Source organism: Photinus pyralis, unplaced genomic scaffold, assembly GCF_008802855.1.
Source record: "Photinus pyralis isolate 1611_PpyrPB1 unplaced genomic scaffold, Ppyr1.3 Ppyr1.4_LG1, whole genome shotgun sequence".
Classification (NCBI taxonomy): Eukaryota; Metazoa; Arthropoda; class Insecta; order Coleoptera; family Lampyridae; genus Photinus; species Photinus pyralis.
Window position 1 is genome coordinate 27,188,064 of NW_022170249.1, and position 19,132 is coordinate 27,207,195.

Consider the following 19,132-nt stretch of genomic DNA (forward strand, 5'->3'; position numbering starts at 1 on the left):
TTTAATATAATCATTGATTACAAATCTAAATATACATGTGCGTTCCAGTAGTATAATTAAGGCCAGTTTACTATAACCACTACAACTTGACAACTCCCATTAAATTCACTGTGTTGATCAATAGCTACAATTGACTGGTTGGTCTCAGGTTCATTACAACGGCAGAGAGATTCAATAATAATTTATTGTTTATTGGTCTCAAAATGTATCCGCACTCGTAATAGCTATTAACATACCAAGGTATGTTATGCTTATGACTATCATAACAGCCGCAGATGTCAGGTTAAAATCCGAGCGTAGCGAGGATTTTAAGATATCTAAGGCTGTTATGATTGCCATAACATCAGCGGTTTGTTCAATAGTTTATCGGTTGCAGGCGCACAATTCCCTACTTTTAGACAATTTCGTAAATTTGATAACCAAACAATTTTATCGTAATCATCAAAGTTGCCGTACATGTCTGTTGCTATGTTAAAATTTGGTTGTTATGGTTGCGAGTGTTGCTAATCAACAGAACCTATTTTTACATTTGGTTAATTAGAAAATGAGTAGGTAGATATACAGGGTGTCCCTAAAAGGTCTGTACAACGCTCTACCAGGGTTTCTTGGTATCAAAATAGGACGATTTAACCCAACTTACCTCTATCCAAAAGTGCCTCGGTAAGGCGCTATCTACCGCCAAAGATTAAAAAAAAAATCGATATTTTTATTTTATCGGAAAATGGTTTTGCCGATTAAAATGAAATTCGGGATGTGAATGTCTAATGTAAAAAGGGTTTTTGTGATATCATCGTTTTGATCGTAGTTGCTATGTAGGTGGTAAAATACTGACCATACACATCTGAAGAGGTCTAAAACTTTTTAACTACTATTTTGACGGTTCTGAATTTTTAGACACTGATAGACAGTTTACTTGCAAGCATTTTTTGTCTCTAGATGAATATCGCTATCTGTGATGGTTTACGAAAAAAAAAATTTAGGCATGATGAATGGCATGCACCATACATGCTAATAGTCCCATAGCCCCCCCCCCCTAAATCCGGCACTGAATTCAATGATCCACCACAATCAACATCTTCATTGTCATTAATTATGACTCGTTTTCTCATCTGTGGTTCGTTGAAGGCGTATCGTAAATGATTACTGTTTCTTCTTACGATGTTGCCTCTATCATTTTGTACCAAATACGATCGTGGGGCTACATGTTTGTCGATAATCTTTCCTGGTTTCCATTGGGCGCGTTCGTAAGACTCAACGGTTACTGGTTCGCTGCTTTGTCGCCAACCGGGAACGGTTGTGGGTTTTATGACACGACCGCTACTTTGTATGGGATTAAACATGCGCTGTATTGATTCGTTATTTCGTGGTTACCATTTTGAAAATATAAACAAACGCTAAACAAGGCGTGTTGGCGGTGTGTTGCACATGTTTTCTGCGAGAGGACAATTATAGCTGTTTTTTAGCGAGCGATTGGTTTGAAACAGTAATTCGAACCGATTTCACTGTGACGTCATTGGTTTAAGTGATCGCTAAAATGGATGTTTTTAAACCATTTTAAATGTAAACATAACCTATATTTCCACACATAAGTGAAATGATCAAAATCAACTTTTACATTACATTACTGAATTCGAGACCGAATCAATGATGTTGCTATTAAGGGTAATACAACATTCAAACGATAATAATGACCATTCATTTATTTCTGCATTATTAATGCTACAAAATGAACAGCATTTGAGAATTAAAGGATTTTACGAGGGACTGGATGTGTATTTGGATTCGGATTTTTTTAATTTATTCCGTATGAGTAAAATCGCATTTAACAACCTTTTTGAAAAAGTAAATTGTATGGAGTTAAACAAGCCCTACACTGGAGGAGAACATCAAATTCCTGCTCGGAAACAGCTCTTGTTAACAATTTGGTGGTTAGGCAAGGGAGAGACCTTAATTTCTGTGGCAGACAGATTTGATGTCAGTTTGAGCACAGTATATCATTGCACAAATTTTTTACTTTCAAAGTTACTATCTTTACAATCAAGATATATTACATGGCCTGATCTTGCAGAAGTGTCGAGAGTTGAACTAGATTTTCGTGAGCGATGTGGATTTCCAGGTAAATTCCTTAGAAAATATGCTCTGTCATAATAAAATAATGTTACAGGAGTTGTTGGAGCGATAGATGTTTGCAATATATGTTTTAAACCGCCCGTGGAACACCAAGAAAGCTACATAGATCGCAAAATGCAGCACTCTATTAAACTTCAAGCGATTGTAACATCACAAAAAACATTTACTAATGTAAAAAGAATACACCTATAATTCACTCAACGGTAGTAGTATTTATTTATTACTCTTTGCTACGCATTTGTTTGTCTAAAATTGCAGTTTCAATATAGCGCCCTCTAGTAATAGCTAAATAAAACAAACAATCGAATTGCCACCTGTCATTTTTAGTACGGAAACAGAACACTATCGTAATAGTCTGTACTGTAGTGTACTTTATAGAACAGATACCTTAGTAAATTGTTGTATAAAATGTTAAGATGTCGCTGTGGTGTTTTGGTGAAGCGTCGGCTTTACCTCGTAATGTTTTTCCAATCACAATGCTAAATGCAGCTTTTAATTTTTAAAAAAATAGTTGTGTGTATATAGTGATATTTAAATGGTCATATTATTTAACAAGCTTCTTTTTTAACTGCATCGCGTGAATTTTTTAGTTTGATACAAAATTTAACCTTCAATTTTATTCGTATCATCAACCTCTGTGGGTACATTGGGACAAGGCGTGTATTAAATCTTACATTCATCACTTGGAAAGATAGAAGTGAACTTTTTTATACATTTATTTGGTGTAATTTATCTCCAGGTTTGTGTGTAAAACATAAACCATGAGTAACGCTATTTATGTTGCTAAAAGTGAAACAGTGCCCAGTATACCGAATGTATGCAGATTATGCAGTGCTGAAGACGAAGAGAATCTTATTGATCTTTTCAATCCGCAAACTCCAGTGCTTAATTTCTTCCGAAGCGTAATTCTGTACGGAACTGGTCTCGAGGTAAATATTTTTAGTTTGTAGCTTGTAATTAACTGCATATCCATAAGTATTTCAAAATTGTAGAGTCTGATGTGTAAATTGTGGATATCGGTGCATATGTTCACTTTCTTCCCATTATTTCATTTTACCAATACGTGAAGAGATTAATGAAATTGGATTGGTAAGATTGTCAGTGTTATAAACAAATGAAGAATCATTGCATTAATGTTGATCGAACTTTAGCCAACTGGTCGGTACTGACGTTATGCAGAGAAATGTTGCATAAAGAGTATAGCAACAATTTGAAGCATCTAGACAACTAACCATACACTAAGGTATTACACATGTACTTGGTGACACAAGGTGACGAATTTCAATCTGTTCAGTTTCGTTTCCTTTCTTTCCATCCGGTGTATTTGGCTAAAACATGGCGAATCTCCTAACTACCCATAGAAAATAACACCACCGTATGACCGCACTGTCTCTATAGAGTCGCTGTAGGTTCACTGATAACAGATGAATCAAATGTAATCAATGGGCATGTTGTGTTCACGACAACTTTGTTCACTTTGTCCCTCGCTTTGTCCCCATCACTGTTTCCGTTAATTAGCAGTATATCTCATGTGACATCAAATAAAAGCTTTTGAAAAATCGCATTTAATTTGTGTAAATAAATGACGTTTAGGTCGGTCTAGATGTACTGATATGAAGGCACAAGACAAAATTGTAATTATTAAGTCGGAAAATAACTAAAGTAAGAGACGATAAAAAAAATCGTGTGAAAATACATTTAAATTTTATGATATTATTATTTATATTTATTATATTAAGGTAAATGCACCAATAATGGGTCGCATAAGGACGTTAACTCATATTTCTCTTGAAGTAGGACAATGACAATGACGGCAAGCCGGATTCTACTACTATCAACTTTTGTCTACAATAATCAATGGATGTAACGTTAACATGCACCTTCTAAAGTACCATTAGATAATTCCAAACATTCTCGGGAGCATGTACCAATAATGAACACCCCTCATATGTGTAGATCTAATAATGGACCCCCCAAAATTGAGCCAACATTGGAATGACTTTATATACTGTTTAAACCTGGATTTAGACAAGAAATGTTACGAACTCATGAGAATATTAAATTAGTATTTTAATAAATGGTAGATTTTACAAAAAACACAGTCATGAAAAAAGTATTATAATACAAAAAAAATATAAAATATTACATTTCATTGACGGCAACTTTTTTTTTGAAAACATACGTCAACCTTCTATCAACCATTGCAACTTCGGGTTGGCTGACTACACCTAGGACTTGATTAATGGAAATGAAAGAAATGTCATTCTCAACTATAACAAATTTCATTTTTTCTGTATCTACTGATTTTAGTCCTTGTACTTTAATCCCTTCAGTACCTACCACGAGGGGTTGATCACTCCAAAAACATAGGTTCCACTTGTGCAATATTGCACACATTGCACGATTATTGCAGACATTGCACGATTATTGCACACATTGCGCGATTATTGCACACATTGCACGATTATTGCACACATTGCACGATTATTGCACAATTGCACCATTATTGCACACATTTCACAAACATTGCGCCCATTGCACAAATATTGCACACGTTGCACCACTATTGCGCGTATTACACAATTATAATTGACTGCTTAAGCGTAACTATGTATTGTGGTGCTATTACAATATTGCAGACATTTCACGTAATCCGGGTACCTACATTACGTGTTTTATCTTCCTTTAAGTTGCATGTCTTAGGACCATTTTCATAATTACGCTAAAGTCTCCTTTAGCTAAAGTCGACTTTAAGGCAAATTAATGTTCTTTCTGAAGATAAACATATTCATAACTATATTCAACTACTCCCTAACTAATGTCCCTGTGGACCTTAAAAATTAAAATATGGTTAAAGTTCTCGTTAAAAGCTATCAAGCAATGTTTTAAAGCACCATGGCATGGCCGCAAAAACGAAATTTAAACAAGAAAACCACCTTTTCGTAATATTTACGAATATACATATATACATTTATTTTGTCGATTTTAGCAAACACTATATTTTGACAAATCCTCAGAAAACGTGTGCCGCATTCGAGTGTCAATACACGGTTCACTTAATTTTAAAACAATGTCTTGGTTTGAAACATCCGCCACATCGTCAGTTGCAGGGAACGTAAAAAAATTTCCGTGTCTTCTAAAAAATTTCACTTCATATACTTCCTCATTACGATTATCGGAATCATTTAGTCGTTTACTTAACACTAAGCCAATGTAATGTTTGTGGCTTTTCTTTGTTGCAAACTGAACTAAAACATAGTTTCCAATTGGAAGTGTTTCCAATTGAAAGTGTAGGCTCGATTGTATCCGTCTCAGGCGATGTTATAAAAATCAAATTTTTCTAGACCTAATGCTTATATAAAATTTTGGAGGGAGTTGTAATGCCCCCCCCCCCTCTCATGAGTGCGTCCCTGATTTTTTTAAACATCTGATGTAATTATTTTCATTGTTTTGTTGCCTCGAATAGATTTTGTTTTGTTTTTTTTAAATCATCACAGCCTACTTAATTAAAATATAAAAACCGTTGATATAACTGGTATCTTATTTTCAATCTTATGTTATGATGGCTCGTTGAAAAGAGAATTAAAAAATCTATCAGTAATCTAAAAATCCCATATGGCGCCTATTTAACTTTAGGAAGTTGTTAAATGTTCCTCAAAAGTAGCCATCTTGAATTTTTTTTGACCTCAATTCTAAATTAAGCATATCAAAGACAGTCACTTTTATATAAAACTTTTTTTTATATCTCTTATACTTTCGATGATATAAGACATTCAAGGAAATGACCAATGTTAGTTTTTTTGAATTTACGTCGAACCCTCGGTCGAACCTATGCGACATTTTGAATTTCCAAAAGGAAATTTTAAATAAGCATCTAAAACTGCAAAACATTGCCCATTTAACCAATTCTCTATCCTTAATAATAACAAAGTTACCCATGCAATCCCACCCGATCTGGGACACACTGTATACCGCGATCTATAACACTTCGCACTCAACACCGCACAGCGCAGTTATAAATATTACTCACTCGAAAGACAAAAACCATCGTTGCATTTGTTTCATACTTCGTTTTATACCGGTTAGGTTCCTAATTGTGGGCGCCGAGGCGGCTGCATATTGCGCCTACTCCGAGAAGTAAAGCTCATATTGTATTTTACGAGGTATTATTATACGTATTGCACAAATATTGCACGCATTGCACAAATATTGCACGCATTGCACAAATATTGCACACATTGCACAAGTATTGCACGCATTGCATAAACATTGCACACATTGCACAAATATTGCACGCATTGCACACATTGCACAAACATTGCATTACTACCCGCCCACCTATTGCACACAGTGATTAACCCCTCGACCTACCATGTTCTTGAACTATACACAAATACGTGTATTTTGTAGACTTTCTGTTACCACCCATGAATTCTACCCAAACGTAGTTCCCTGTTTTAACTTCCTTCGTTTGTACGGCAGGTTCTGTCTTCACTTCCATCAGTTTCTACATCCCATGGTGAATCGGATGACTCCTGTAGTGGTGGTTCCAAATCACTAGCAGATGATTCTGATTCATCGTGTAATCCTTTTTTCTTTTTTTCTGCTGCAATCCTTTTTTTTTCTTCTGTGGTTCTTTTCTTTTCTTCTCGTTTCATTTTTCTTTCTTCTTTTTCTTCTTCTTTTTTTTGCTTTAATTCCTCTTTCTTCTTATAGTAAGTGAGCATACTTGGAGACGTACACACAACGGGAATTTTTTCCTTCGCTCTCTTTTTTGGGCCAGCTGTTTGAACCGGCCATAAAAACGCCCTTTTAAATGGTGACGGCGAGGGTGACGGAATCATAGGCAAGTCTGACCTAGATTCTGCTGCTCCCGAGGCTGCCACCGTATTTGACAACTCGCCCGTATCAACATCTGTTGGTGTTTTTGGGGCTGCATATGACGTTCCCGGTTGTTGTGTTACTGGTGTAACATCAAGAATAACATTTTGTGGAGTTGAGGCTAAAGATTCTGAAGGAGTGCTAACCGTTGGTTGTTTTGCGTCCACAAATGCCACCTTTTGATCATAAAAAATGCTAATAAAGTTAATACTATTTATTGAAGCACCTACCTGCACCTCCAAATCTAATTGGTTTGTAGTTTTTTTCCATATAGCATATAAATCACTATCTTCTACTGACCCTGTCCACTCACCCTGACATGTTTTAAACTTGTTCAATTTTACTTCACCTATTTCATGTTGAAACATTCTTAAAAAAATTTCCAAGTCTTTATTTTTAGTTGATCTGTCAGTTTTGCTCACATCAGGTTCGGTACTTCCCTTTTGAATCTTAACCTTTTTGGGATCCCATGGCATAAGACCACATGCTTTAAATCCATTGCTGATTGTCTTATCTGACAATTCATCTAGAACGGACTTCAGCACAGGAGCGAAATCATGCTTGAGAATTTGTTTCCCATCATTGGCCATTCTCCATTCCGATACTTTTTGCTTCCAAGTTGCTTTTAATGTATGGAATACGGCCACGTCCATTGGTTGTAAAAGGTGAGTTGCATTCGGAAAAAGTGCCACTAGTTCTATTTCATGCTTTAAACAAAAATTAGTCAATGGTAGAGACATGTGACGTGTGACCATCCATGAAAAAAACGACTGGTCTGGCTATATTGTTCAATGTTAACCACGGTTCGAATATATTCGCCATATATTCGTAAAACGTTTCTTGCGTCATCCAGCCATTTTCTGACCTTCCCATTGCCCATCCAGGTGGTACCGAATGAGCTATGTTGGCGGGAATTCTTGCGTACCTGTAAAGTTTCCACTATTGGCAAATGCAAGTGCTTAGAAGGACTGTGAATATGAATCAAAAAAGAATAATAAATAGGTACCGTAAGACGGGGCTACTTTGGACAGTTTTTGAGGTTTTTTCTTTTTTTTTACCTTATTTTATTTCGAATAGAACCAGGTTTTTTTTCGTAGGTTACTACACCGTTCCGCTATGACTTGCTGAAAAAAATAGTTTTTTTTTCACTGGTAGGTATATATATTTTTTTTAAATTTTGAAGTGTCCGAATTTACCTACATATGTGGGGTAATTTCGGACATATATTTAAAAATGCATAAAATTGAAGTTCTACGAGTTAAAAAGTAACTTCGGGCACAAATATAAGTTTTTTAAAAAAAAAGGTTGTTTTCACATAGAAACAAAAAATACAAAAATTCTTCAAATTATTTAACGTGCTTTATTTAAAAAAAAACATTACTATCAAAATATCAGTCAAAAACTTATTTATATAAATTTATATAACAAGTATGAAACTAAAAATCATTTTCTTACAATAAACAAAAATAAAAAACTCTTGATATATCACAAGTCATCACTCGTTTTTGGTTCAATAATAACGTCTTACTGTAGAACAATCTTTGGCGCGTTAGAAAATTTATATCGTTCCCTTCTTAAAGGCACTGGATTGAGGATCTCAAAAATATCATGACCCTCAATATAGCTCTGGTCAGGAACATCCGGAAAGTGAAAGTAGGTATCTTTCTCAGTCTTTTTTTTTTTTAAAAATCCGCCGTCCTGGATTTTTATCATGAGTCCCTTTAACTTTGTCACCAATTGTCGATTTTGGAATCCCATAAAATTCCGACGCCTCTCTTATGCTCTTTTTGTTAGATTTAACATCTGCTACTGCTGCTCTTAACACTTCTACCGAATAATTCTGGTAGGGGCGGCTCCCCAGTTGCCTTTTGTAACTTCGCACCATTGTCCGAAGTTACCCTTCAAAAGGTGATTTTTTTGGTTAGGACGATCTGAACAAAAACAATGGACTAATCAAAATCTACAAATTACACGAAACATTCCTAACATACAAGCTTTCCAAAAAGTGGAAAAACTACGACTCTATCATTAATAGGTTTCGGTGTACGCAAGTTACTTTTTCCACTTTTAAAAAAGTCAAAAAATTGCTTACTTACGGAAACCGACGTAAAAAATCGTTGGGTGCGAAAAAAACATCCATACTCACCAAACGTTCAAGGGCAACTGTTTCAAACAGTAAACACTCTCTTCTCATCAGGTGACCCCGTGAATAATTTCACTGCCCCCCCATAATTTTTACATGTTAAACGGTCCCGTTGTCCGAATTTACCCGACCTGTCCAAAGTAGCCCCGTCTTACGGTACCTATACTATACCCAATCATCGGTGGTGCAAGCTGACCTGCAGCATTTGCAGTAATCAAAACCAGGGGTCTTTCACTGCTTATTATTTGTACATTATTTCCGAAATACCCGTATTTCCAAATATATTTCCACTATTTCTTATATTTCCATTTATTTCCATTCTATTTCTACTATTTCCATCTATTTCGATTATTTCCGTTTATGACCGAAGTCGTATTTCTGTACCACGTTCTGAAATTTCAAGCGATATTTATGCATATTCAGGTTAATCGGACTGGGAAAACTAAGAACTGATATTGAAATAGTCAACTTGTAGATGGAATTTTACTCAAGAATTTCAAAAAAACCTCGAAAAAAACAATATTTAGATCTCGATTTGGATTAACATATTTTATTTTATAACAATAACAAAAAATTTCATTCTGAGACAAGTAAAAAAATAAAGTAAAATACATTCATTTAATTAATAACTATATATAAAAACTGGTATGTAATGACGAGGCTTTTACGGTTGTTTGCATTACATCCTTTTCTCAAATATATCAATATTATTTACGAATGATATATTTAAATTTCTCCCCGCCATCGTAAAAGTTGGGTCAGGTAATTTTCCAACTATGTTTTTACGTTCCACCACAGATATGTCATTGTCTATATATTTGAATGTTTTTGCATCTTCCTGACTTTGTAGACAATGAACCTCTACTTCGTCGCTATTAATTATTTGTGTTACTGCGGCAACATATTTATACTTCGTGCAAGTAGCTCGCCTGCCTGGTAATTTAGTTGCTGTAAACTCCACAAGCACAAAGTTCCCTGATTTTAGGTCATCAATTGAGTAGAGCTCCGTCATTTCCCCACTATCTCCTACATCGACATCATCCAGACTATCTCCACTTTCTATCCAGTCTTCGTTGGATGACGAGCTAGTTTTAGAATGATTGTCAGATACTTCATCTGGCTCACTATTCGTGTTTTGTTTTTTCCCATGAGCTTTAGTTCGCTTTTCAACAATTTTGGATCTGTTTTTTAAATTATTTTTTAAACAATTTCTTTTCAATTCAGTCTGACCCCGAACACGAAGAAGCCTGTCACCAGAGTTGGACTGGGTCAAGCATAGAGTGACCCAGTTAGTTTACTGACCCGGTGACCCAGCTTGACCCGGTGACCCAGCTTGATCCAGCCTGATCCGGTGACCCAACTTGACCCAGTTTGACCCAGTGACCCAGCTTGACCCGGTGACCCAGTTTGACCCGGTGACCCAGTGACCCATCTTGACCCAGCTTTACTCAGTGACCCGTCTTGACCCTGTGGCCCAGTAATTAAATTATTGTTAGGTATCATCCAAAACAATTTCAAGTAACTTTTAATTAAAAAAAAACTTCCTCAATAATATTCGGCAACAAGCACGTAGCCCAATTTCATTCAAGAGAACTAATACCTAAAAAAATCAAATGCATTTGTTTATAGTTTGCAGTCAAGTAGTCAATGAAAGTATTTAGAGAAAAGATTTATTTGGATTAAGCTAACTAGTAGAAAAAAATTAAATGTGAATGAACACCACTGTAAGCAAACGGGTAAGCCCTGAAGCAAAGAAATAACATTATTCTAATACAATTCGGGACATGGAAAGTTTTTTACGGCAGTATTAAAGCAAACATCACAGAAATGGCAGTTGTCAAGCAATCGAGTATTATTTTCAACAAACCAGCATTAAGCATTTATGTCATAATCTGTACACTTGAACCGAGGGCACTGACTTAACTGCGTTATTCGATCAAACTAGGTGATTGGGTCGAATTGGGTCCCCGGGTGAAATTGGGTCAAACTGGGTCACTGGGTCTAACTGAAAAGAGTATGACGTGACCCAGCGACTCAGTGACCCAGTTTAATTTAGTGACCCAGGTGACCCAGTTGACCCAGTGACCCAGTCCAACTCTGCCTGTCACTACTGAGCTGTCCATTTTTGTCAAAAAAATACCATATCAAAGATGATTTACGCACCTTCATAACTTTTCCATTTATGTTTAATGCAAGAAAGGACTGTGTATCATTTTTAGATTTTGAATAATCTTTTAAATCTAGGGTGTGCAATGATTTAAAAGACGTCAACCTGGAATTTAGTATAGTAGCATCTTTGATCATATTTTGATTATACTCGCTATCGGAAAGTGCATCATCTTCTATCACATTTTCGGTTTCTTTTTGTAGCCTTAGGACTTGAGAATAGACTTCTTTATTGGCATTTTTAATACTGCTAACTTCGAAAACCTTACAATAGTCGTTTATATGCTGGTCAGCAATTCCTAAATCAGCCCAACATTTCACGGCGTCTTTTTGCGCCGCGAACAGAATATGATTTATTACAAATTCTGTAGGCATTTCCTTGTTTTGATCGTAATAACCAGTTCCAAGCTTAATATGCTCCTCTCTTGGAAATCGAAATTGTGAACCTGCAATTGCTAATTTAATACAGAGAAATATTAGACATTAAATACCTAAATCTGTACTAATTTCGTTAATACACTGTATTCGATTAATTCTTCTAAGAATATCAAGCATCCCAAAGTTTACCATCGTTGAAAAGGTGGACGTCATGGAGCGAGTTTCACGAAATAGTTTCTCACTAGGTGGTGCACCAATTGTTTGAATTGTTTTACGTTTTTCACATTTCGAATGTCAAGAGGAAGTTTGTTGAACATTTTAATGCACGCGTAGTAGCACCCTTTTTCAGTCATTGACAATTTATGCCCTGGATAGTTATATAATGCCGCATTTTTACGAGTATCGTAATTGTGACTTATTTTGTTTAAATTGAAGATATTTTTATTTTTGAATATAAACAAGCAGATTTCGTAGATGTAGAGTCCGAATGAAGTTAGAATGGGGTCATCCCGCCTTCATTTTTTATTTCTGATCCACAAAGTACATTAAAAATAAAAAGACCCGTGTGTCCTCAATTTTTATTTGCGAGTAAAATAAACCCAAAATAAATTATTGAAAAGCTGTGTTTTTAGTCCGAATTTGAAACGCTTCAGTCTAAATACGTCATAAACCTACAACCAATCACGTAGAAGTGAGCTGGCAACCTTACGCGAGGGTCTGACGTTTGTCACATTTGACGTTTTGAGAGGGATGTTTAACTGCATCTAGCACGAAAGTGACAAGTGCCTGTGACAGATGACGCAAGTTATAAATGCCATTCTCCTGCAATATTGCCAAGTCGTTATGTCATCTGAATGGTTCTAGGAGCTGATTGGTCGGGCTTATTACGTCACAGAGCCCGCCATAATCATATCGTTTTGAATAAACCTTTAAAACCGCACATGTTCATTATTTTTTTGCTAATCAGCCTCTTTAAATAAACTTTTACTGTCCAAAAAAAGGTTTTATGGTTTCAGGTACACGCTTATTAAATTAGAACTGCGGAATTCAACTATACTGTAAACCCCCATGATTTCTGAACACTCCCCTATACGATTCACGATATTTCAACCTGTACATCGTTCTAATGACATTTTTTTGTATCTTAAAAACCTTATTATGATCAACGCCTTGTCCCCAAAACGTAATGCCAAATCTAAGTCTACTCTCAAAGTTAGCATGATACACAATTTTATGTTTAACTTCAGAAACAGTCATGTTGGGTATATCTTTTTTACCGCATTACAAAAAAAATTGAAAAAAATACTCTGTTTTCTGTCTGTCTTTATTGTAGTGCGTATTAGTAGAAGACCGACACTCCCCCCACCACTTTCTGTGACGTCACGGAGACCTTGGGTTTTTCCCAAGGTCGTGGCCTTGGGTTTTTCCCTGACCTTGGGTTTTTCCCAAGGTCGTGGCTTTGGGTTTTTCCCAAGGTCGTGTCTTTGGGTTTTTCCCAAGGTCGTGGCTTTGGGTTTTCCCAAGGTCGTGGCTTTGGGTTTTCCCAAGGTCGTGGCCTTGGGTTTTCCCAAGATCATGGTTTTGAGGTTTTTCCAAGATCGTGACTTTGGTACAGGATCATGGTCTTGGATCCTGGGGCAGGGTTGTGATTATGGATTCTGGATCAAGGTCGTGGTCTTGGATGCTGAGTTGAGATTGTGTGATTTGGATTCTGGGATTTGAGTTGGACTAAAATTGTGCTCTGGGATTTTCCTAGCGAATTTAAAAGAGAGAAGTGTAGAGAAAAATAAGAGATGCTGTATTACAAACCTAATCTAAGTACATACTCTTAGAAAATGGTAATCCATACATTTCAAATTTTACAAAGAAGAAGAAGAGGAAAAAGCAAAGCGAGAAGCAAGCAAAACAAGAAAATATTTGTGTACTTACTTTTTCTTAGTTTTTGTTTGAAAATCCTTGTTTTTCCAAGTTTATCCACACACACACACACCCCTAACACATAAGAAAGAGAGAGATGCACAGATTAGCACTGTATAATTACGTAAACTGCAGTAGATTATGCGAGTCTAATAAAACTTGTAACAATACGTTAGGTGATGTTAATGAGTCGGTAGTCAAATACTAACTGAAATTAGAGCGTACATTTCTTATTTGGGTATTTCCCGAGGCCATTGCAATGGGTTTCCTCAAGTCATGGCCTTGGACTATGAACTTGTCGTAGCATTGGGTTTTTCCCAAGGTCATGGTCTTGGACTTTGACCTCCCCAAGGTCATGGTCTTGGACTTTGACCTCGAGTTTTTCCAAGGTCGTGGTCTATTTTATTCAGTTTGTTTGCATACTTCGACGAATTTACAATGGAGAATAAGATTTATCACCCCTTTAGTGCAATCGTAAGTGGACCAAGCGGATCTGGAAAGAGTTATTTTGTTGTAAATTTTCTTAAAAATGTAGGAAACATCTGCAACGTAGTGTTTGAAAGAATAGTATGGCATTACGCTGAATGGCAGGAATTGTACGACGATTTAAAGGGTATTGAGTTTCATCAGGGACTATCTGACATGTCTAATTTCGATGGTTTAAAACCAACACTGGTGATCATAGATGATCTAATGCGTGAATCAAATGGGTCCATGGTAGACATTTTTACAAAAGGTTGTCATCACCGAAATCTTAGTGTATTTTTCTTAACCCAAAACATATTCCATCAAGGAAAAGGCCAGAGAGATATTTCTTTAAACACTCATTACATAATTCTATTTAAAAATCCTCGTGATCGTGCACAAATTAAGCATTTAACTCGACAAATTTTACCTGAAAATTCAAAGTTTTTAGAGGAAGCATATAATGATGCCACATCTAAACCACATGGGTATTTATTATTCGATTTAAAACAAAGTACACCGGATGTATTCCGATACAGAACGTCGATTTTCGAAGAAGACGGCGCGTGTGTAGTATATACCCCAAAAAAGGGTATTAAAGGTTTAAATCTTGATAAATTAGGCATTATTAATTTATAATGTCTGCAAAGCTGACTAAACACGCAGAGTTGCTGCGTGCTCTCGCAAAATTGGGGCCTAAGGAGCGTCAAGCCTTAATAAAATGTTTGGATGATGATCAAATTCATTGCATATGTGAATGCATTTACAATACTTTAAAAGGTAAAGCTGAACTGACTGATAATCAGAAACGAAGTCTCAGTCGTCATAAGACTATCTTGAGACGTATGGTAAAGCCTCACGAAACAATAAGAAAGAAAAAACAGATCTTGGTGCAAAGCGGAGGAGCGTTCCTGCCATTTATATTAGGACCATTACTTGGTGGTATACTCGGAAGTTTGTTTAAATAATAATAATTATGGAGCACGGAAAGAAAATGTTACTCGTGCCTCAAGAAGTTATACAGCGGCTTAAAGCAAATGAGAATAGGAAAGAAGATGTTTTATCACGGATAGATGATGAAATGATGCAAATCTTAAAGTCGAATTTGTCTGATCATGATAAGTGGCAGCAGTATAATCAAGTTCTACAGAAATATTTACATTTTGCTGACCAGATGCGGAAGCCAGTAAGCATCTCAATTGATTCAAGGCCAGAGGGTATATCGGAGGTTGACATATTAACCACAATACCGCAAACTTTTAAGAAGAAAGCCGAAGGATTTTTACGGATGCTCACGGCCTCAAGTAACATCGGCTGGGATAACAAAGGAATTGTCACAATAAAAGGTGAGGTTATTCCTTCGTCGAATATTATCGATCTGGTCCATGATACAATAAGACCGAGGAAGACATCAAACCCCGAAGGTTGGGAGAAGTTTGCGGCTTATGTTAAAGAAATCAATGTACCTCAAGAATTCGTGGGCAACGTGAGAAGACGGAATACCCCGCCTCACCGTACCAGCACGGTAAAACTTAATATAAATCGAGATAGAAGCTTTACCGATTACGATGCCGATTCCGAATTAATTTTACCACAACAACAACCACCCCAAAAACGCCGAAAAAGAACTAAACCTCTCAATATCTCTGAATCTCTGTGGGAAGCATTTGAACTTTAAGGATGGATATCATATATTACGATCCGGCCCATCCCGCAGGTTTCGCTGGAGCATCGTCCTTGCTAGCAGAAATAAAGAACAAATACCCCGCTGAAGATATCAAGACATGGCTGCAGAAACAAGAGGCTTACACTATGCACAAACCTGTTAAAAAGAAATTTGCCCGAAACAAGTACATTGTCAATAATATGTTTGAGCTCTTTCAAGCCGACCTATGTGATATGAGAACTTTAACTAAGTTTAATGACGGTTACAATTACATATTAACAGTCATAGACGTATTCAGTAAAAAAGCGTGGGCAAGACCCCTCAAGCAGAAAACAGCATCTTCCATAATTGAAGCATTTGCATCAATCTTTAACGAGTGTGGTAATACACCTGATAATATACAAACCGATAAAGGGAAAGAGTTTATTGCCGGTGATGTTCAAAAATTCTTTAGAAAGCATGAAATAAATTACTATGTAACTCATAATCCTGATGTAAAAGCGGCCGTCGTTGAGAGATGGAATCGGAGTTTAAAGTCCAGAATGTGGCGATGGTTTACATATAGTAATACGTATAGATATGTGGACGTTCTACAAGATCTTGTGTCTGCGTATAACAAGAGTTATCATTCTGCAATCAAGATGGCACCGATTGAGGTGACAGATGAAAACATTTTAATCGTTTGGCAGAATCTGTATGCGAAGGGATTTGGTAAAGAGGCTCAACCTAAATATAAGGTGGGACAACACGTGAGAATAGCCAGAAGCAAGCATCATTTTGAGAAGGGCTATGAGAGCAATTTCAGTCAAGAAGTGTTTAAAATCGTCAAAGTTATAAATCGTCGACCTCCAGTTTATAGAATAGTAGATTTGAATGGTGAAGATATAGAGGGAACTTTTTACGAAGAAGAGCTGCAAGTTGTTACACTTGATGAGAATACAGTGTTTAAAATTGATAAAATCTTAGAAGAGAAAGGTCGTGGGAAAAACAAAAAGAATTTGGTCAAGTGGAAAGGATATAGTGAAAAATTCAATTCTTGGATATCTGCATCAGAACTAAAAAAGATATGACGGAGGAATTTTATGCAACCTTATTGAGCAATAGTTCCATGGAATACTTCCCCAGCAATACGACGTCAAACTTTGTAACACAGCTACCAAAACGTACCTATAAGATTAAATGGGCGGTGGTGCGTTGGTGTTTCGGAAATTCAGTACCCGTGTTCGTTCGCGTCAATAAGTGAGATCGATAATTTAATATATTATAGAGTAACACCTCCGGAAGATTTATCTGCAAAAAGAGTGTTAAAAAACGCGGCGGACTTTTTTCGTGATGACTCCGAGCAAATAACGTATCACGCTAACGGCTGGCATGTAATTCGTTTTGCATCAGGGAACTACGATACTGTCGAGGATGTAGTTAGAGAAATGAATAAGCATGAGATTATAGGAAGATTGGTGACTTTAGAGTATTACACTCTTACTAAACGTGTATCAGTTCAAATTAAGACAGAAACACTCTCGATACTGGGTTTTTCAGAGCGTCTTGCTTTACAACTGGGATTTCGTCCCGAACAAAACATTGTTCAAGATCCAGTGCCACCCCATCCCGCCAGCATTTGGATCGGATTGCCCTCACAAATGTTCATCTATTGCGATATTGTAGAACCACAAATCGTGGGGAACGTTGTATCTCCACTAATGCGAATAGTTAATATAACTGCTGAAAATTACAATTACGGCTGTCATAAGGATGTTGTGTTCTCCCCAACGCACTATATACCTGTGATGATAAAAGAATTTGAAAATATTGAAATAAACATAAGGACTGATACTGGACAATCAATGCCATTCGAGTTTGGAACATTGAGCTTGAAGCTACATTTTAAGAAATGGGGTGTCCATACCAACAGTACTACGTAAATCAAGCCGGTACTGGCATTGGTACGATTTATAGGGGGTCACCGTATCAAAGAGGTCATGGGATAGGGAGCTGGTTAGGTGGAGTGTTTCGTAGTATTTTACCATTGTTTAAATCCGGAATGCGTGCAGTTGGGAAAGAAGCTTTACGAACCGGTACGAATGTACTAGGCGATATAATCGAGGATAAGCCTATCAAGGAAGCGTTTCAAGATCGAATTCACGAAGCAGGGAGAAATCTAAAACGCAAAGCCGATGAAAAAATTGATACATTGATGCAAGGATCTGGTTATAAAACACCTCACATACCCAAACTTGATCAGTTTAAAATTGCAAGTCGTAAGAAAACTACATCAAGAATTAAAAAACCTACAAAGCCCAAATTTAGTGACATATTTTCAAAGCAATAAACATGGCATTCCTTCACGCGCAGTCTTGTGAGTGCATAAAATCAGAGCTGGATTTGTTCGCACTGCCAGCTACTCAAACAAGTATTGAAAGTGGCGAATGGGTTTTTTACAAACCTTTATCCTCGTTAACCGATGATGCTCCGATAGAATTCGTAATCCCCGGAAGCGGGAATGATTATTTGGATTTAAGTCACACTATGCTCTATATCACGGCAAGAATTGTAAAACAAGATGATTCAATATTGGGTGTTGGAGATGTTGTAGGTCCAGCCAACAATTGGTTACACACGCTGTATAGCCAGGTGGAGATATGTTTAAATCAGAAATTGGTGTCGCCACCTAATAACACATATGCGTATCGTGCATATATTGAAACTTTGCTAAATTATGGTTTGGAAGCCAAAACATCACATCTGGGGTGTTCATTGTGGCACAACGATACACCAAAAAAAATGGACACATTAACAGCAGATAACGTAGGTTTCACTATACGTCAAGCCGCAGCAGCCGAGAGTAACATGATAGAGATGATTGGACATGTCCATGCCGATTTGTTTAACCAAGAAAAATTTCTCATAAACGGTGTTGAAATGAAAGTTAAATTTGTGAGATCCAGAGATTCGTTTAACTTAATGGCTGGTGCAGGTGCAACTTATAAAGTAAAAATTGTCGATGCCAATTTGCTGGTACGAAGAATGAAGATAAATCCTACAATTCTTCTCGCTCACACTAAAGCATTAGAAACGTCCGCCGCAAAATATCCTATTACTCGAACCGATGTAAAAGTGTTAACAATACCAACCGGAATACAGCGTAAATCTTTAGATAACGTCTTCCTTGGACAGTTGCCAAAACGTTGCATAATCGGTTTTGTATCCAATAAAGCGTTTAATGGCGATTACGCGTCTAACCCTTTCAATTTCCAAAACTACAAGATTAATTACATGTCCCTGTACATCGACGGACAGCAAATTCCTTCAAAGCCGTTGCAACCTGATTTCACACGGGCAGGATTATACGTACGGGCATATCATACTTTATTTTCGGGGACGGGTAT

General features: G+C 36.7%; 1 protein-coding gene across 1 annotated transcript in view; it reads left to right on the top strand.

Annotated features, from left to right (window-relative positions):
• Nucleotides 1–2,542: 2,542 nt before the first annotated feature.
• LOC116159356 overlaps nucleotides 2,543–19,132 on the top strand; it is a 56,172-nt gene continuing 39,582 nt past the window's right edge. Inside the window, exon 1 of the mRNA XM_031472320.1 lies at nucleotides 2,543–3,059. Coding sequence (XP_031328180.1) covers nucleotides 2,892–3,059 — 168 coding nt within the window. The 5' untranslated portion in view covers nucleotides 2,543–2,891. The remainder of the gene's footprint in view (nucleotides 3,060–19,132) is intronic.